This window comes from Eulemur rufifrons, chromosome 9, assembly GCF_041146395.1.
Source record: "Eulemur rufifrons isolate Redbay chromosome 9, OSU_ERuf_1, whole genome shotgun sequence".
NCBI lineage: Eukaryota > Metazoa > Chordata > Mammalia > Primates > Lemuridae > Eulemur > Eulemur rufifrons.
Window position 1 is genome coordinate 4,403,421 of NC_090991.1, and position 17,929 is coordinate 4,421,349.

The following is a 17,929-nucleotide window of genomic DNA, read 5'->3' on the forward strand; positions in this document are numbered from 1 at the left end:
ACTGAACATTATATCATGAACATCTTGGGTTATTAAATATACACAGAAAACTTGGAATTGTGGCCTAGTGTTCTGGAGCAGGGGTGGGGAACCTGCGGCCTTCTGGCCACATGTGGCCTTCTAAGTCCTTACATGCGGCCTTTGACTAAATCCAAATTTTACAAACAAATCTTTTTATTTTTATTAATACATTTTTGTTCGTCTTTTATATTTTTATTTAATATTTAAAATACCAAAGAATAAAATAAGCTTCAACAAAATAATCCTCCCAGACTGACTGGCACAATTAGAACATTAGTAGCCATAGGGGCTAAATTGACGGCTGCTATGCTCACGCTTTAGTCCTAACTTCCCCGCCTAACTGGCACCACTACCGCATGAGGATGGTTAGTTAGAGTTTAAGGGGGTCAAATATGCCAGTCTGTTACCAGCTTTTAACGCCGGTGCACTGTGTTTCTGTCTGAAGCAGAATTTGTGAATAGTTGCACAGCTCGACAGTATTTTTTAATTGTCTGCTTAACAGCCCATCATGTCAAAAATGAGGAAGAGAACACTGAAGGAAGAAAACAGATTTTTAATAAGGATTGGGAATTGCAATATTATCTTGTTTCTGCTAAAGATAAGATGATTTGCTTGCTTTGTGATACTGCAATATCAACATTAAAGAAACTCAGTGCTCATCAGCATTGTAACACTCATAAGGACCACAAATATTTTAAATTAGAGGGAGAGGCACAAAAAGATTGTATTGCAGAAATTAAAAGATGAAGAACAAAAGCAAAGACAATTCTTTCAAGCAGCAATAAGACCTGGAAATAATGCCACTGAAGCAACTTATAAAGTAGCTTATACCAGTATCCTTGGGGGAAAAAGGGAAGCCATTCAGTGATGTAGAAATTGTGCAAGAATGCATTGTCGAAGTTGTAGGATGCTTAGACCACAATAACATTTCAAAGTACAAACAACTGCCTATTTCACAGAGAACCATGACTGATCAGCAGCATGAAATAGCCTTCAACCTAACAGAACAACTTCATGAAATACTTCAAAAGGAGAATAGATATTATGCAATCACTTTGGATGAATCAACTGATACTACTGACTTAGCACAGGTTTTATCCTTCATTCAGGTTATAACAGAAGATTTTCTTTGCTATGAACAATCACTGCGGACCTCCATGCTGCAACCAAATATTCAAATGCTTTCCAACAAAAAGCAGACACAACAAAGTCATTAAAAGATTAGTTAACCTTAAAATTAAAAATTTCATTTTTTGAAATTAAGTACATAGTAGTTAGATTTTTACAAAATAGTGTATATTTTTAAATATATCTAATAGAAGTTTCTTGAATGTGGCCTCATTTGATTACAGCTAAATTAATGCAGCCTTCCAACAGGAAAAGGTTCCCCAACCCTGTTCTGGACCATGGCTATATATAATTATTCCCCTATTGCTGGTGCTGCAATGAATATCACAATACACAAAGTCACCCTGAATCCTATTTTTGTGGTATTTGCAAACCTTTTACAACCAACCTCTTTCAACTAATACTAGCCACAAATGCATGCTCTGCTAATACCACCCCATTTGATCCCATTTTACTTCTTTTGCACTGACCCCTCCGGTCATGTTACTTGAAGGCCCAGTCTCCCCTCAGTTCCCAGAATAATTTTTTTTTTTTTTTTTTTGAGACAAAGTCTCACTCTGTCACTCAGGCTAGAGTGCAGTGGTGTGATCCTAGCTCACTACAACCACAAACTCCTGGGCTCAAGTGATCCTCCTGCCTCAGCCTCCCAAGTAGCCAGAATTACAAGCACGTACTATCACACCCAGCCAATTTTTCTACTTTTTGTAGAGGCAGGATCTCACTATGTCACTCAGGCTGGTCTCAGACTCCTGCCCTCAAGCGATCCTCCTACCTCGGCCTCCCAAAGTACTGGGATTACAGGCATGAGCCACTGTGCTGGGCCCAATAATCTGACCTTGAAGTAGCATTAAAGCAGTTTTCAGGCTCTGCATACTAGCTCCGTATCAGCTGGGTCCACTTTGGTCTCCCTTCCCAGGAAACAATCTTGTCCTTTGCACCCTTTGGGGGACTGCAGCTCTGCCTTGCCCTTGCCAACATGGACTGGAACTGTGCCCTTGAGCCTCAGCCCAGTCATTTCTTTGTGTATCTGGAGAAGTATGGCAGGAGGCTTTATTTTAATCTCTTACAGTGAGAGGACACTGAGTCATCTGCTTCAGCAGCAATACTGGGAGCCTCTGTGGCTTTTCTTTCACTGTATGATTTGTGTGGATTTATTGGAAAACACAAAGACTTCCAGGAACTGCTAGCAAGCCAGGCTCATTTGTGTTTCCTAGTAGCTATTGGATTCTATTTCCTTGTTCAGCTAAAATTAGTCTGTAAAAGTCTTGAGCTTTTTAATGCCACACTGATGTCAAGATAAGCACTGGGAGAAATGAGACTTCTATTGTGCTGAAACCTTAAGACAATGGAGCCAAAATCTATAGAATGGCAAAATAAATAAATGTAGTAAAATGCTTTCAAACCAAAGTCCTCATTTAGAACTTTCCAGAAGGTTAAAACTATGCAAGCTCAGACTTCAATTAAAGAAAGTGAAATGATTTCACTTAAGTCTCAGAAATTGGTTTGCTAATCTCCATTTCTGGGTAAATGAAGAAAAGGAAAGGGGGTTGGATAGCATAGGCATCATTCTAGTTCTTGAGAGACTATACATTGTAGAATGATCAAATCAGGCTAACTGACATATATATCACCTCAAATATTTATTGTTTCTTTGACCACAAACAGCTTTGAGACCTTGCAAGTTTTGCCAAACAGTCATTGGGGTCCAAAGCACGGGCATGGGCTATGATTGGCGGATCTCCTTTGTTCTATTTCCTCATGATCAGTCCTCTCCTGAACCCTCCACCTTCCAGACTGAGCACGTAGGAGCCGTGTCCCTGGCCCACTTCCCACTCATCCTCCAGAAGGAGGCCCCTGAGAAGACCACAGTGTTTATAAAAAGGCTTAAGAGCTTTGGTATCTTCTCAAGGAACTCTGTTGTATGTTTTGAACTTATCAAATATTATCAAATGTACACAGAATTATTTCTAATCTAGCATTCACTTGAATGGATAGAAGGTGAGTAGAGAGGGGAAAGTTTTATTAACTAAGTGGGATAGTCTTTTAAAACAAAACAAAATATATATGTATAATTTAAAAAGTGACGTAGGCTTGCTAAACAAATTTGTACAGAATTCTGTGGAGTTAAAGTGATTGTCCTTCTTTCCTGGTCCCAATTAGGCAGCAGCTACAGTTGAAGAGTCTGGTATGTGTCCTTTCAGAAATTATCTAGGCATACAGAAATGTGTGTTTTTGTATTGTTTTGAAACATAAAAATTCTATAGATTCTTCCTAATATGTTAAGAAGCACAAAAGCAACAAATAAATCCTAAATCTGTAGGTTGCATTTTCCAATCACATACAATTCCCAAGTATTCCAGGAAGGGTCTCTTTGGCACATCTGAATTGCCTCCTGAGGAAGCAGAGGAATCCAGAATGTGGCACATTCTATATGACAACTCACTCCATTTCTTCAACAAATCCATTCATGAATGGAGGAAAGGGAAATTAAATGCAGAATATCAACCAATTATAACGTGTGGACTTTGTTTAGGTCCTGATTTGAATCAACCAACTATAAAAAGACATTTTTGAGTTACTTAGAGAAATTTCAATATGGACTGGGTGTTGGAGGACATCAAAGTATTACTGTTATTGTTAATTTTGTTAGATGGGATGATAAAGGCATTGTAGCTATACGAAAAATGTCCATCTTCTTTAGAGCTGCATACCTAGGTATGTAGGCAGGAAATAACCTAATGGCTGGGGTTTTCTGTAAAATATTGCACACACACGAAAGATGTTAAGTGGAGAAAGATGAAGCAAGTGCCGTGTAGCAAAGTCTTGACAATAGTTGGGTTTAGGAAATAGGCATGTGGGGGTTTGTGATACTGTTCTAAATACTTCTGTGTAGTTTTGAAATTTATAATAAAAATTTTTTAAAGATATACATGTAAAAGAAGTAGCTATGTCTAGACAAAAAACCTGAACAAAAGTTGAAAAATTTATTTTCATTATGCTGTCATTTAAAAACAAATGTGAAGCTATTTTAAGTAGACTTTTCAAATTAGATGTTCTAATCCACTCACATTAGTTTTTTGTGTCTTTTGAGTATACCGCTGCATATTTATTACCAGTGAATTTCTATATTGTTAAAGATAAATTACCTGTTGTCAATAATCATTACACTGGAGGGTGGAATCCCCAAAACATCACAGCTCTGCAAAAGTTCTTTCTTACGAATCTCTCCTTGATTGTAGTAATTTCCTGAGGATAACAAATATATAGCGGTAGATTTCAATAGTGGAGACCTATCCATTCATTCTTATCCCATTTTGCTCCCTAAAAGATTTAAGCTGCCTGAAGATGTGTGATTACAATAAAAAGTTGAAGAAAATACAACACTACAGTTAACTATAAGATCCTGTAAGAAGACCACCGGCAGCACAGTCTTTAGAGTCACCAGTCACAATTCTTTCCCATCTCTGCATACATCTACCTGTCTGTCTGCGTTTCAATCACATGCTAGAGGCAACACGGTACACAGCCAGGAATACTGGCTTTGGAGTTAAGCAGATTTAGGATTGACCCTTGGCTAACCACTGGGGTACCTGGTCACAGTATTAGTTATACCCCTTTAAATTGACAGTCCTCAAATATCTGTTTAATACTGATTTAAAGAAGAGCTGCTACTCCTGAGTAGTATAGGAAAATGTGCAGATAGCATTCAAGGAAACATCTTCTTTTGAAGAGTTTAGCAACCAGCTATCCCAGCATGCCCCTAGGGGATCTTGACCCCATCAGCACAACAGAAAGCTTACATATTCTTTATTTTCCCAACACATATACTATACTCCCTAAGAATAGTTCTGGCAAATAGAACTCCTCTGGATCCTTACAGATAATACAGTGGCATTTTGCTATCACTTACATTGCACTCATTGTGAGCAACTGTCTAGCTAATGGACTGCTTAATTCAACTCTCCAGCAAATAATTGCATGTGTGATTTGTACAAGTTACTTAACTTTTCTGAGCCACAGTTTCTTCACCTGTAAAGTGGGGATAATGGTCATTTCATCAGGCTTTCAGGATTATATAATACATATCAAAGCACCCAGTTAGGTACTGTGTGAGTTTTCTCTTTCCTTTACCTCTTTATGTCTACCTTCTCCCTCCTCTTCTTCCGTTCTGCTTGAATTACAATTTATCTTCATCATCCAGATCAAATGTCATTTCCTTTAGGAGACCTCTCCTATTACTATTTTCCCCAATGAATAATAATTTCCTGTATTCTGCTCGTAAGCATGGACTTTTCTCCATGATCAGACTAATTTTTAAGTGTCCTGCACCCTGAAAGTCATGGTCTCATTCAGCTTTGTACCATCCCCAATTGCCAGCGCGCTGCAGGCACTCATGAAGGACTGAACAAAAGAAGGTTGTGCTGACTGTTGCAAGTAACTCAGAAAAACTCACACGTGAAACCTTTCAACTTTGGCAAGGGTCACTCTAGTGCCAGTTTTGAACTGTTTGAACCCAGAGAGGAGACAGTCATTACGTTGTATCCAACCAAGAGAATAACCCTAAAAAGACTACAGATATCAGCTTTAATTTTATATTGTATTCATCACACCTTTTGAGTTTTCTTTCTTTAAAAAAAAATCAGAAGCTATAATCAATTTTGTGAAAGCCATTATATTTTAGGTTCCCCTCAAATCCATACACATACTCTCCCCCATTACTTGATCTTTGTTGATAAATGCAGAATCTAATGTACACTAGTGATGAAATTGCCAAGTTCAGAGGCTGTCACATCGGTCTGTGATTAGGGTTATGGGAAACTGATTAGAATTGACACTAATGTGTTTATGGGGCTAGTTTTATTGCTTCATGTTTGAATTAAGGAACTTATATGTTAGGGAGTTGAAGTCAGGGACCAATTTAACTATTTTCACTAAGTTTGGTGAACATGTAGGCCCTTCCACAGAATGCATGTGAGATCCAGCAGCTTTAAACTGACATATTCCAGAACAATGTCCACAAGATAAATTACCTGTTAGGTACACCCTGGTTGCACAAGATAACCTTTTGGGGTACAAGAAAAGCATTAGAATGTCTTCTCTTAATTTGTTTATCTTATCTTTTATAAATGTAAGTTTTTTTAATGTTTTATAACATATACATTAGTTCAGTGGTCCAAGTACTTATAAATTATGAATAAATATACATATAATGGGAGTATATACTCAAAATTCTTTGCTAATAGGAAAATGTGACCCAAAAAAATGTGGAGATCATTATTCCAGAAAACAGAAAATAATGGCGTTAATGTATATTTCTTTATATAGAACAACATTATGGGCCGGGCTCGGTGGCTCACGCCTGTAATCCTAGCACTCTGGGAGGCCGAGGCGGGCAGATTGTTTGAGCTCAGGAGTTCGAGACCAGCCTGAGAAAGAGCGAGACCCCGTCTCTACTAAAAATAGAAAGAAATTATATGGACAGCTAAAAATATATATATAGAAAAAAAAGCCAGGCATGGTGGCGTGTGCCTGTAGTCCCAGCTACTCGGGAGGCTGAGGCAGGAGGATTGCTTGAGCCCAGGAGTTTGAGGTTGCTGTGAGCTAGGCTGATGCCATGGCACTCTAGCCTGGGCAACAGAGTGAGACTCTGTCTCAAATAAATAAATAAATAAATAAAATAAAAAGAACAACATTATGTGTGTATAAGCTCATGCATAATTGTATCCTTAGTAAAGTCTTCCCATAACATCCTTCTCAGCCATCACTAGCAATCATAATCACATTTAGTAGAAATTAAAGTCACTCTATAAAGACTCAAATTTATTTATACATCACAATGTATGAAGGTAAAATTTTATTTTACTTAAAAATTTTAAAATTCATTTATTTTTCCTAAATACATAATAGATTCACATGGTTAAAGAAATCAAGAGAAACAAAATTACGTAAGTGACAAAGGCTCTTCTCCCCCTCCTGTACCCTGCCTGTACTTGGCAAGTTTTAATTTGGTAGAATGAGAAGTAGATTGAGGAATCAAGGCATCTCGGTCCCAACACTACCTGGCCTTTTACTAACTTCATCAATTTGGAGAAATTCCTTAAGTTCCTAGGTTTCAGGACTGTCAGCAAGGTTTTTCCTTGAATATGGCCAAGTAATTCTGAAATGTATTTGGTAGAAAAAAAGGTCTAAGTTTCCTTCACTAAAAATTGGATGAGTTTAGGTTCTATGTCAGGGTCTAACCAGGATAATAGAAATCATATCAAATATTTACAACAGCAAGAATTTAATGCAAATATTTTGATACATAACAGATGGAAGATCTTCACAGGGAACAGTGAAGTGATGCAGAGTTTAGAGACAGCAAGAAGTGACAACCAACCCTCGCATGGAGAGATAAAGGAAGGAGGCAGTGTTACTGGAGCCCAGAGGCCTGGGTCCCCAAAAGAAGCCGAAACCAAGAGAACTGGACCCCTTTTGTTAGAATGTGTCCACAGAACCCAGTTTAAGAAATCATGATTTAGAGGGCGGGTTCAGCAGCTCATGCCTATAATCCTATCACTTTGGGAGGCTGAAGCGGGAGGATCACTTGAGGCTGCCAGGAGTTTGAGACCAGCCTGGGCAACACAGCAAGACCTAGTCGCTACAAAAAATTAAAAAAAAATTAGCTCGGCGTGGTGACACGCTCCTATAGTCCCAGCTACTCGGGAGGCTGAGGCAGGAGGATCCCTTGAGTCTAGGAGTTCAAGATTGCAGTCAGTTGTGATCATGACACTGCACTCCAGCCTGGGCAACAGAGTGAGGCCAGGTGTCTTACAAAAAAAAAAAAAATCATGATTTAAAAATGAAACTAGAGTTAAAAAATGAACAAAGGATTTGAATAGACATTCTCTAAAGAAGATACACGGATGGATAGATGGCCAACAAGCACTTGAAAGGATGCCCATCATTAGTCATTAGGGAAATGCCTATCAAAACCACAATGAGATACCACTTCACATCCACTAGGATGGCTATAGTTAAAAAAAAACAAAAACCCGGAAAATCACAAGTGCTCGCCTGTACAACATAGAGAAACCTCTTGTCTATAAAAAATAAAAAAGAGTTTGGTGTGGTGGTGCATTCTTGTAGTCCCAGCTATTCAGGAGGCTGAGGCAGGAAGATTGCTTGAGCCCAGGAGTTCAAGGCTGCAGTGAGCTATGATGCCATTGTAGCCACTGCACTCTAGCCTGGGTGACAGAGTGAAAATCTGTCTCAAAAACAAACCAACCAACCAACCAAAAAAAAAAAAAAAAAAAGTGTTGATGAGGATGTGGAGCAATAGGAACCCCTAGTTCATTCAGCGCATTGCTGGTGGGAATGTAAAATGGTACAGCTGCTGTGGAAAAGTTTGGCAATTCTTCAAAAATTTAAACAAAGAATTACCATGTAACTCAGCAATTACGGGTATATATTAAAAATAATTGAAAACTGGTACTCAAACAGATACTTGTTCGTTCACCAGTGTAGACAGAAGCATTATACACAATAGTCCTAAAATGGAAAATGGAAACAACCCAAGTGTCTATGAATAGATGAATGAATAAACAAAATGTGCTATATATATTCTATGGAATATTAATTACCCATAAAAAATTAGGTTCTGATACATGTTACACCATGAACTCTGAAAACATTATGTTAATTAACATAAGCCACACATAAAATGGCAATTATTCCATGATTCCACTTGTCTGAGTTACCTAGAATAGTCAAATTCATAGAGCCAGAAAGTAGAATGGTGGTTGCCAGAGGCTGGGGAGAGGAGGGAAGAGGGAGTTATTGTTTAATGGGTATCGAGTTTCTCTTTGGGATGATGAAATAGTGCTGATGGTTATGCGATGTTGGGAATGTACTTACTGCCACTGAATCAAACACTTAAAAATGTTTAAAATGGTAAATTTTATGTTATGCTTATTTTACCACATTTTACAAAAACATAAAAAAACTAGAGTTTGGCTGAATAAAAATCTTTCAATTATGAGTTCACTGAAATTGTCTTTAAAATTGTTACACAATTTTTTTTTTTTTTTTTTGAGACAGAGTCTCGCTCTGTTGCCCGGGCTAGAGTGCCGTGGCGTCAGCCTAGCTCACAGCAACCTCAAACTCCTGGGCTTAAGTGATCCTCCTGCCTCAGCCTCCCGAGTAGCTGGGACTACAGGCATGAGCCACCATGGCCGGCTAATTTTTTCTGTATATATTTTTAGTTGTCCATATAATTTCTATTTTTAGCAGAGACAAGGTCTCGCTCTTGCTCAGGATGGTCTTGAACTCCTGAGCTCAAACAATCCACTCGCCTTGGCCTCCAGAGTGCTAGGATTACAGGTGTGAGCCACGGCACTTGGCCGTTACACAATTTTTTAAAGATTAAAATTAAAAAATTTTTAAAAATACTGAGCACATATCTACACAGCCAAGATCAAGAAACACTGTCATATGCTAGTGTCAACCAATATGGTTATACTTGTGAGTAGTGTAGTTTTTCATTATTCTCAAAATGACTGTATTCATATTGACTTTTACTAATGGAATTGCTACTTTTCATTAGTTTCACTAATCTGTGACTTACAGGTAGTCATTAACAAGGGCAAACGTGACAGGAATCTTTTTCTGAATATGGCAGGCACATCTGTATCATCTGGAATGAGAACTATGCATGAATGAGAACAGTGTCCAGCCCATTGCAGTGAAATTATAACAAGTATTTCCAATACTAAGGTCTTCAAAATGCATTACATTTTGTTGATTATTTCCATTCTATACTTCTATCATGTTAGTACTACTAAACTTTCCTTTTCACACTTGTATCTTTTTTTTTTTCACTGTTCACAGGCAGTTTTTGTCACTGTAATTTCTCTTTGGTCTCTGACATTATCTCTTAATGTTTTATTGTATTTCTTTTATGGCTTCTCATAGTATAATCAACTCTATTTTTATACTTAAAATTCTAACTCATTAAGTAAATAAAACCTCTGCAAAGTATAACATTCTCCAATTAAATAATCAGCAAGACACAAGTATTTTTATAAGCACTTATATACTATGTTAGATTCAAAATAGGGAGTGGGTATAAGGTTATCTGGCATACAAATTCTAACCTTAATTATAAGAAAAAAGGATAAGTAAACATACATTTAGAAATGCATAAATTCTAATAGACAATTAACCTACCAGTTAACCCATCAGCATCAGTGTTTATGACTAGGCATTATTTTTAGTTAGTCGTTGGATGCCTATGAATTCTATGGTTGGTGTGATCATATGGTAACCACATCAACCTGAACATTAGAGAAAAGTACCCACCTATTTAGACATGTTACTAAATAGAACCAGAGAGATATAACCTTTAAGTCATATTCTAAAGTTTCTCTAACTCCCTTAAAGAAATATAATTCATATTTTATTTTATTTTTTGAGACAGGGTCTCACTCTGTCACCCAAGCTTGAGTACAGTGGCCTGATCATAGCTCACTGTAACCTTAAACTCCTGGGCTCAAGCAATCCTCCCTCACAGTCTCCTGCGTAGCTAGGACTATAGGTACATGCCACCATGGCCCAGCTAATTTTTAGTTTTTTGTAGAGATGGGATCTCGCTATATTGCCCAGGCTGGTCTCAAACTCTTGGCCTCAAGAGATCCTCCCCTCTCAGCCTCCCAAAACACTGGGATTACAGGTGTTAGCCACTGCACCCAGCCCATGTTTTTAAATGTTATTAATTTATTCCATTCTTAATAGGATACAGTCAATAAAGAAATATTTTTCAGAAATCCCAAATGTGTTGGGTTGGAAAGAATAGATTTAGATGACACTAACACTTTTGAGGCTGGATCTAAATATATCTCAACAAGGAAAGCTTTGAAGAATTATTAATGATTAAAAAGCCAGTATTAAAAATAACACGGTAAGTTCTGTTTTAGGAAATATGGTGAATCAGATAGCCAGAGAAACCCTCTTAGCACAGAATACCTGAATATGTGAGATAAAAGGCAAATATGTTTTAGAACGTATGGCTGAACTAGCAGGAAAGGAGGGGCTATCTCTGAAGGATAGGTAAGTAACGAATCCAGTAGATAAGCGTGAATCCTGAGAAGTATCATGGGGCTGACCACAGGGTACCTCGAAAACATCTGCATATCCTTGGTGGCTTGAAGTCCTAACTTTAGGGACTTTAGAGGAGCAGGAGATAAAGTTTGGGCACAAATAAGGAGACTTCCATAAAGAGACAGGACTGTCAAAAGGCAACACTCTCAGTGGATAAATTAGGAAAAAAACCTGCCCTAGACAGAGACGGTGGGGATACGTCCCTCTCTCAGACTTGGTTCTGACAGAAGGGAAAATGAGAAAAATGTCACTTCCCTAAGAACCGTTAACCACACACTCTCCTTTACTTGGTGTGATAGACTGTATTTTCCAAAAGTAGCCACAGCAATATTTCTAGTCCCACACGACTTCTAGAACTTTGACACTCCCCATCAGGAGATAGAGTCTATTTCTCTCCTTGAAACTGGATGTGACCTGTGACTGCCCTGACAAGGAAAACACAGTGGAAGTGATCGTGTAGATCCCCAAGGCTAGGTCCTGCAAGGAAACATGGCTACTCCTAGCACAGGCTCCCTCTCACCACACTTGCCCAGTGAAAGTGAAAGGTGGTCTTACTAATAACGTATCTAACAGAGGAATATAAACTATTAAACCGAAAGTAAGAGAAATAAACTCACAGTACGACTACCCTTTGTTTAATTAAAACATATGTGGCCTAACTTGTTATCTCCGAGTTCCTTCTCAGCCTTGAAGAGCCCTAGGCTGACAGCAGGGGCGTGAGCTGCCTGCTTCTGCTATCTGCCTCAGTTCCTGCCAAAAAAATAGATTTCAAGGACTTAGATAAGCTAGCCTCACAGAAAAAGAAATAAAGAACTCCCCAACATCTTTTTTTTTCCCATCTTCATTGGCATTGTGGGGAACTCCCCAACATCTTGCAGCTGCTTTTGTTATCAGTCTGCTGAAGCAGAGAAGAAAAAGAAAAAAGCCATTTTCACCCTTTAAAAGCACCAAGCAACTTTCCTCCTTGGCGTTGGCGCATTGGCCTGACATTTCCTTCCTCCCTCTGTGTGTCCACCCCCCCCCCATTGTTTTATAATGACTTGTGATTCTGTTTAAACACATGTTTTAGACCCATAATGTTTGACAGGCTTTCCAAGAACAGCCTTGAAAACTTCCTGCATGGACAGTAAAAGTGTGAACTTCCCCTGCTTCCTCAAAAAGATAGGGTACCAGATGCCTCCCGCTATCAAGAAGAAAGAAGAAACTTATTTCTGTTATCAATCTGCTATGTGAGAAACAGAAAAAGCCAACACAGCAGTTTCTTAGCTGTCTTCTGCTAACTGGGCTACAGTCATCACCCCCCACCCCTCCTTGGCCTGCCCTAATAAGGAGTCAGAGTCCTTTGGCCTCAGTGTCAGCACCTCTCTTATTTCTGGTGCTGTGCCCTCTCTCTTTCTCTCTCCATCTCTTTCTTTCCTGGGAAAATAAATAAACTCTTACTCCTGTATATCCTAATCACTGTCTGAGAATTCTTTCCCATCCATGTATGGACTTCACACCCTAACCCACAGGAACCCAGCCACCAGGCTGTGAGGAAGTCCGAGCCACATGGATACACCTCGTGCCATCTCTAGCGAAATCCCCAGCTGACAGCCAGACATGTAAGTGAAAGAGTCTTCAGGTGATTCAGTCCCCAGTCTTTGAGTCCTCTAATTAAGGTACTAAACATTCTGGGGCAGAGACAACCATACTCTGAAATCATGAGAGAGAAGTATTATGTTTTAAGCCACTAAAATTTGAGATAATATATTATATAGCATTAGATAACTAATACACTTGGGTTTGGAACCTGAATTTACACTACCTCTGTGGCCTGAAAAATCTCAATCTAAAATTTTAGAGTGATCTGAGGTAGGCAGTGCCCTTAGCTACCTGGCTAAAGCAAATCATCAAAATACTACCACAGATATGATAAAAAAAAAAATCACAAAATACACATGGAAACAAGTCACCCAGAATGAGTTATGAAAGCAAAGAGCAGAATCAGATATACAGACTGCAGAAATTGGAATTACCAGAAGGAGATACATCTAATATATTTAAAGAAACAAAAGGATATCGAAGTATGAGAAAGTAACAGAGACTATATTTGCAAAAGGAACCTCTACACATGAGAAACACATTAAGGGACAAAATTACATAATCATTATCTCAATATATACGTAAGACCTTAATTATAAAACTATTAACACACATTAAAGGACAATATAAATAAGGCATACCATAAAATCTTAGACGGAAAGACTTTATATTGTAAATATGTCAATTGTCCTTATATTAATCAACAGAGTCAGTGAAATTCCAATAAAAATGCCAGCAAGGTTTTTCCTTGAACATGACCAAACTAGTTCTAAAATATATTTGGAAGAAAAAGGTCAAAAACAGCAAACATACCCTGAAGATCAGAGAGCTGTTCATATCAGAGAATAGTGACATAAAAGCAATAGTAATTCCTACAGAGATGTCAAACTAACTAAAGGAACAAGTATATAGACCAGAAATACGTGGAGATCTGGCAGTGCAGTCTAGAGGGGATAGGCTGGGCTGAATTGGTTTTCCTGACTCCAATTTTTCCTTCCACAACATTCTCCATATTGCCACCAGAATGAGCTTTCTAAAACAGAACTGATTACCTCTCCACCAAATGTATTCAATGACAACCTACCATCTACAATATGCATATATTACTAATAGGTATTTCAGTGGTTATATAAATTGGAAAAATGCTGGATAAAAATTTTTTTTTGCTTCTGTCTTCCCCTTAAACTGGCGATCTAGTTAGAATAAATTATTCATACAAATCCAAGACTTACTGATGCCTTTACTCCTTTACTACTGCCTAGAATGACTTGCCCTACTTCCTCTGTATCTACTCCTATTTCTAAAGCCCAGATCAAAAGAAAACCTATTTGGAGCTTTCCTTAATCTAAAGCCCTGAAAAGGGAATTAATGTTTTTCTCCATTTTGTGTCCATGGTATTTTCTCCATTGCACCATTATAGCTTTCATTATATTGTACTACAAATTAATAGCTTCCTGTTTTTTATGTTAGAACGTTAAGTCACAAGTGTGGGGAATGTTTAATCCATACATTTTTGAAGGATAATTTTAAAAGGTACAAGAGAGAACAGTTTAAAATGGCAAGTTGGATTTAGAGGAAATAACAAAAGACAACAATAAAAACATTAAGTGCCTGCTGGGCACTGTGGTTTACACCTGTAGTTGTAGAACTTTAGGAAGCCAGGAAGGGAGGATCACTTGAGGCCAGTTCAAGCCTTTGTCTCTACAAAAAACAGAAAAATTAGCTGGGTGTGGTGGCACATACCTGTAGTCCCAGCTACTCGGGAGACAAGAGGATAGCTTGAGCCCAGGAGTTTGAGGTTGCTGTGAGCTATGATGCCGCCACTGCACTCTAGCCCACGCAATAGAGCGAGACCCTATCTCAAAAAAAAAAAAAAAAAAGAAAAGAAAAGAAAAACTTAAGTGCCAAGTACATATTTTTTAAAAATTGTGATTTCAGGTCCCAAATTTTTATGAACCTATTGAAAATGAGAAACTTATTAAAGAACAGAATGCACCTATAATATTTTTTTTTCTTTTTTTTTTTTGAGACAGAGTCTCACTCTGTTGCCCGGGCTAGAGTGAGTGCCGTGGCGTCAGCCTAGCTCACAGCAACCTCAAACTCCTGGGCTTAAGCGATCCTACTGCCTCAGCCTCCCGAGTAGCTGGGATTACAGGCATGCGCCACCATGCCCGGCTAATTTTTTGTATATATATATTTTAGTTGTCCATATAATTTCTTTCTATTTTTAGTAGAGACGGGGTCTCGCTCTTGCTCAGGCTGGTCTCGAACTCCTGACCTCCAGCGATCCACCCGCCTCGGCCTCCCAGAGTGCTAGGATTACAGGCGTGAGCCACCGCGCCCGGCCTGCACCTATAATATTTTACAAATAAAATCCAGGTTTCTCTTGCAGATCTTGAAACAGACTTGATTATAATTTGACCCTCATAGTTGTAGTATAAAATATAAATAAAATTAAAAGCAAAGAAAAAAAATAGGGCTATTACTTGCAACTATTTGCAATTGTATCCTTAACACAGCAAAAAATGAGAAGTGCTTAGACCCAAATTCTCACTAAATATGAAAGATGGTTTACTCCTATTGGTGACAAAAGATTTTCCTGGGAAAAAAAAATTAATCAAGAAATTTATAGAGCAGCCTGAGCAAAAGCAAGACACCATCTCTACTAAAATAGAAAAAATTAGCCAGGTGTGGTGGCCTGCACCTGTAGTCATAGCTACTTGGGAGGCTGAGGCAGAAGAATCACTTGAGTCCAGGAGTTAGAGGTTGCAGTGAGCTATGCCGATGTCACTGCACTCTAGCTGGGTTGACATAGTGAGACCTTGTCTCAAAAACATCAACAACAACAACAACAAAAAAAAAAACAACCCCCCCCCACCAAACCAGTCAAAACTTTAGAGAGGGTAACATATTAAGACAGATACTCACATTACTGCCAGTAAGAATATAAACTGGTTTGTTTTTGGGGATGTGATTTGTATGCAAAGCCTTAAAACAGCCAATCTTAAAAATTAATCCTAATGAAGTAATATGAAATAAAGATGTTATTTGTAATAGAGAAATAAAGTACTTAAAAAAAACCCTAAGTATACATACAATAAAAGAAGACTAAATTAAGGTTTATCTTGATGAAACAATTTAAAAGGCTATACATTTAGTTCTTATTAACATGAGTAAATGTTTTAATTTCAAGTTTCATGAATACACAGACCTTATCTAGCTTGTTTTTACTGTTGTATCCCTAGAGCACAGAATAAGGCCTAGCACATTAATGTTTAATAAATATTTGCTAAATGTATGAAAAAATGTTAAGTGAAAAGCATATAAAATTTTATAAAATGTGATTTCTGTGAAAAATCTATGTAGAAAAAGAATTGGAACCACACACAACCAAATGGGAAAAGATGTCATGGGCAATTTTTAAAAAAAGCTTTATTGAGGTGTAATTTGACATACCGTAAAACTCACCCATTGTATGTGTACAGTTCAATTACTTTATTTATACAACTGTGCAATTATCCAATAATCCAGTGTCATGGGCAATATTCGTTTTCTGATTTGTACTTTCCTGTATTGTAAAGAAAGACCTATTCTTTGAAAGTTACACTGAAAGTTGACTGCAGATGAACTCTAAAATACCTACAAAATTACTTTCTAATCCTGAGTTTACTTCTTCAATTTGATACTTGCATCTCTCTAGCACAAACTGGATTTTAAAAGCAGCAGGGAGGCCCTCTGCTATCATTAGAAGTGAAACTTTAAGGCTAGAGCAGGCACGATACAGCATAGACCTCTGTTTGGTGTGCTATATAGTAAGATCATTATTCTTGATCCTTCTGCAAATAAACGTTCCACAGAATAACCAGTACAGGTACAGTTCCCAACGGAAATGCAGGTACTGAAGGGAACCAGCTGTGAGCAACTGCTTTCCTGCTCCTCAATCCTGCTAGCGAGAGTGCAGGACGCGAGCTGCAGACGTCCCGCAACCCACCAGGGAAGCCGGACGCTTCGGCCCCCCGGTCTGTGAGGGGTCCAGAAAAAAGGCCTTCGGTGTATTCAACTTAGCTCTCTACAAGACAAAACCCTTCCAGAAGTTGACTGAGATTGGTTTGCACCTAAATCCCCTTCACAGGCCCGGCTCCCAGTGCCCCGCCTACCTGCAGAGAAGCAAAGCAGGGACACCTGGTGCTCTAGGCGGGCCAAGCCTAGCACTGTGGGAGCAAAGAACATGGCTTCATCATCAGGGTGCGCGATCACCAGGAGGGTCCGCCGTCCAGCTCCCAGCAAGCCTGCCTGCTTCTGACTCTTCGTTCGTTCTGAAGAGTCCCAAATCCAGAAGCCCCAAGCGAGGAGCGCCGCCACCACACACACGAGACCGACCACTTCCATGCTGGGTAAGTGGCATTGCGCCTGCGCACTAGGGAAGGCTGCCGCTGACCCTAATTCCGGCGAGAAAACTGCACCCGCTAACCTTGGGTTCCGCCCTTAAGTCCGTCCCGCCGACCCGCTCAGGAGGCTTGACGCTTTAAAAGTAGTTTCTGTTGTGGCTTAACCCAGAAGCCTCTCATCGCTTCTTTATCGAGCTCTCTCCACTTTTTGAAGCATTTATGAAGTGTTGTGCCAGCTTCGTTTCAGAGTTGATCCAAGCCCCATGTCCAGTTTTCCTAGTCCTACTTTACAGTACAATAGGTACTGTGCTTTTTTTTCCTTCTCAATTTTGGGATGTGCAGTGTGACTTTTTCTAAAAGTACGCGGTTACAAGGAACCGTCCAGTCATTTCAATAAAAGAGTAATGCTGAGGGTGCACTTCGTAGTAGCAAGGGCCACAGGCTCCTCTTGCGAGTTACTTTAGAGTAAGGAGCGACATCGCATTTCAGTGAGGTTTTGGTGCGAATTACAGCCACCACGCACTGCTAATTTTTAATTTTTTTTTTTTTTTTTTTGCAGAGATGGGGTCTTGCTGTGTTGTTCAGGCTAGTCTCCAGCTCCTGACCTCAAGCCATCCTCCTGCCTCAGCCTCCCAGAATGCTAGAGTTACAGCAGTTTTTATTTTAAGAAATAA

The 17,929-nt window shown here is 38.9% G+C and overlaps 1 protein-coding gene across 7 annotated transcripts in view; it reads right to left on the reverse strand.

Moving 5' to 3' along the window:
- PIGL (phosphatidylinositol glycan anchor biosynthesis class L) overlaps nt 1–17,271 on the reverse strand; it is a 42,327-nt gene extending 25,056 nt beyond the window's left edge. For 5 of the 7 annotated variants that reach the window (XM_069481895.1, XM_069481890.1, XM_069481893.1 and 2 more), the window contains exons 1-2: nt 17,025–17,266; nt 4,296–4,395 (exon numbers count right to left, since the gene is read on the reverse strand). In XM_069481895.1, coding sequence (XP_069337996.1) covers nt 4,296–4,395; nt 17,025–17,256 — 332 coding nt within the window. In that variant the 5' untranslated portion in view covers nt 17,257–17,266. Of the gene's footprint in view, nt 1–4,295; nt 4,396–17,024 lie in introns of all 7 variants that reach the window. The other 2 variants (XM_069481892.1, XM_069481891.1) reach the window with 1 other exon arrangement.
- Between the last annotated feature and the right edge of the window lie 658 nt (nt 17,272–17,929).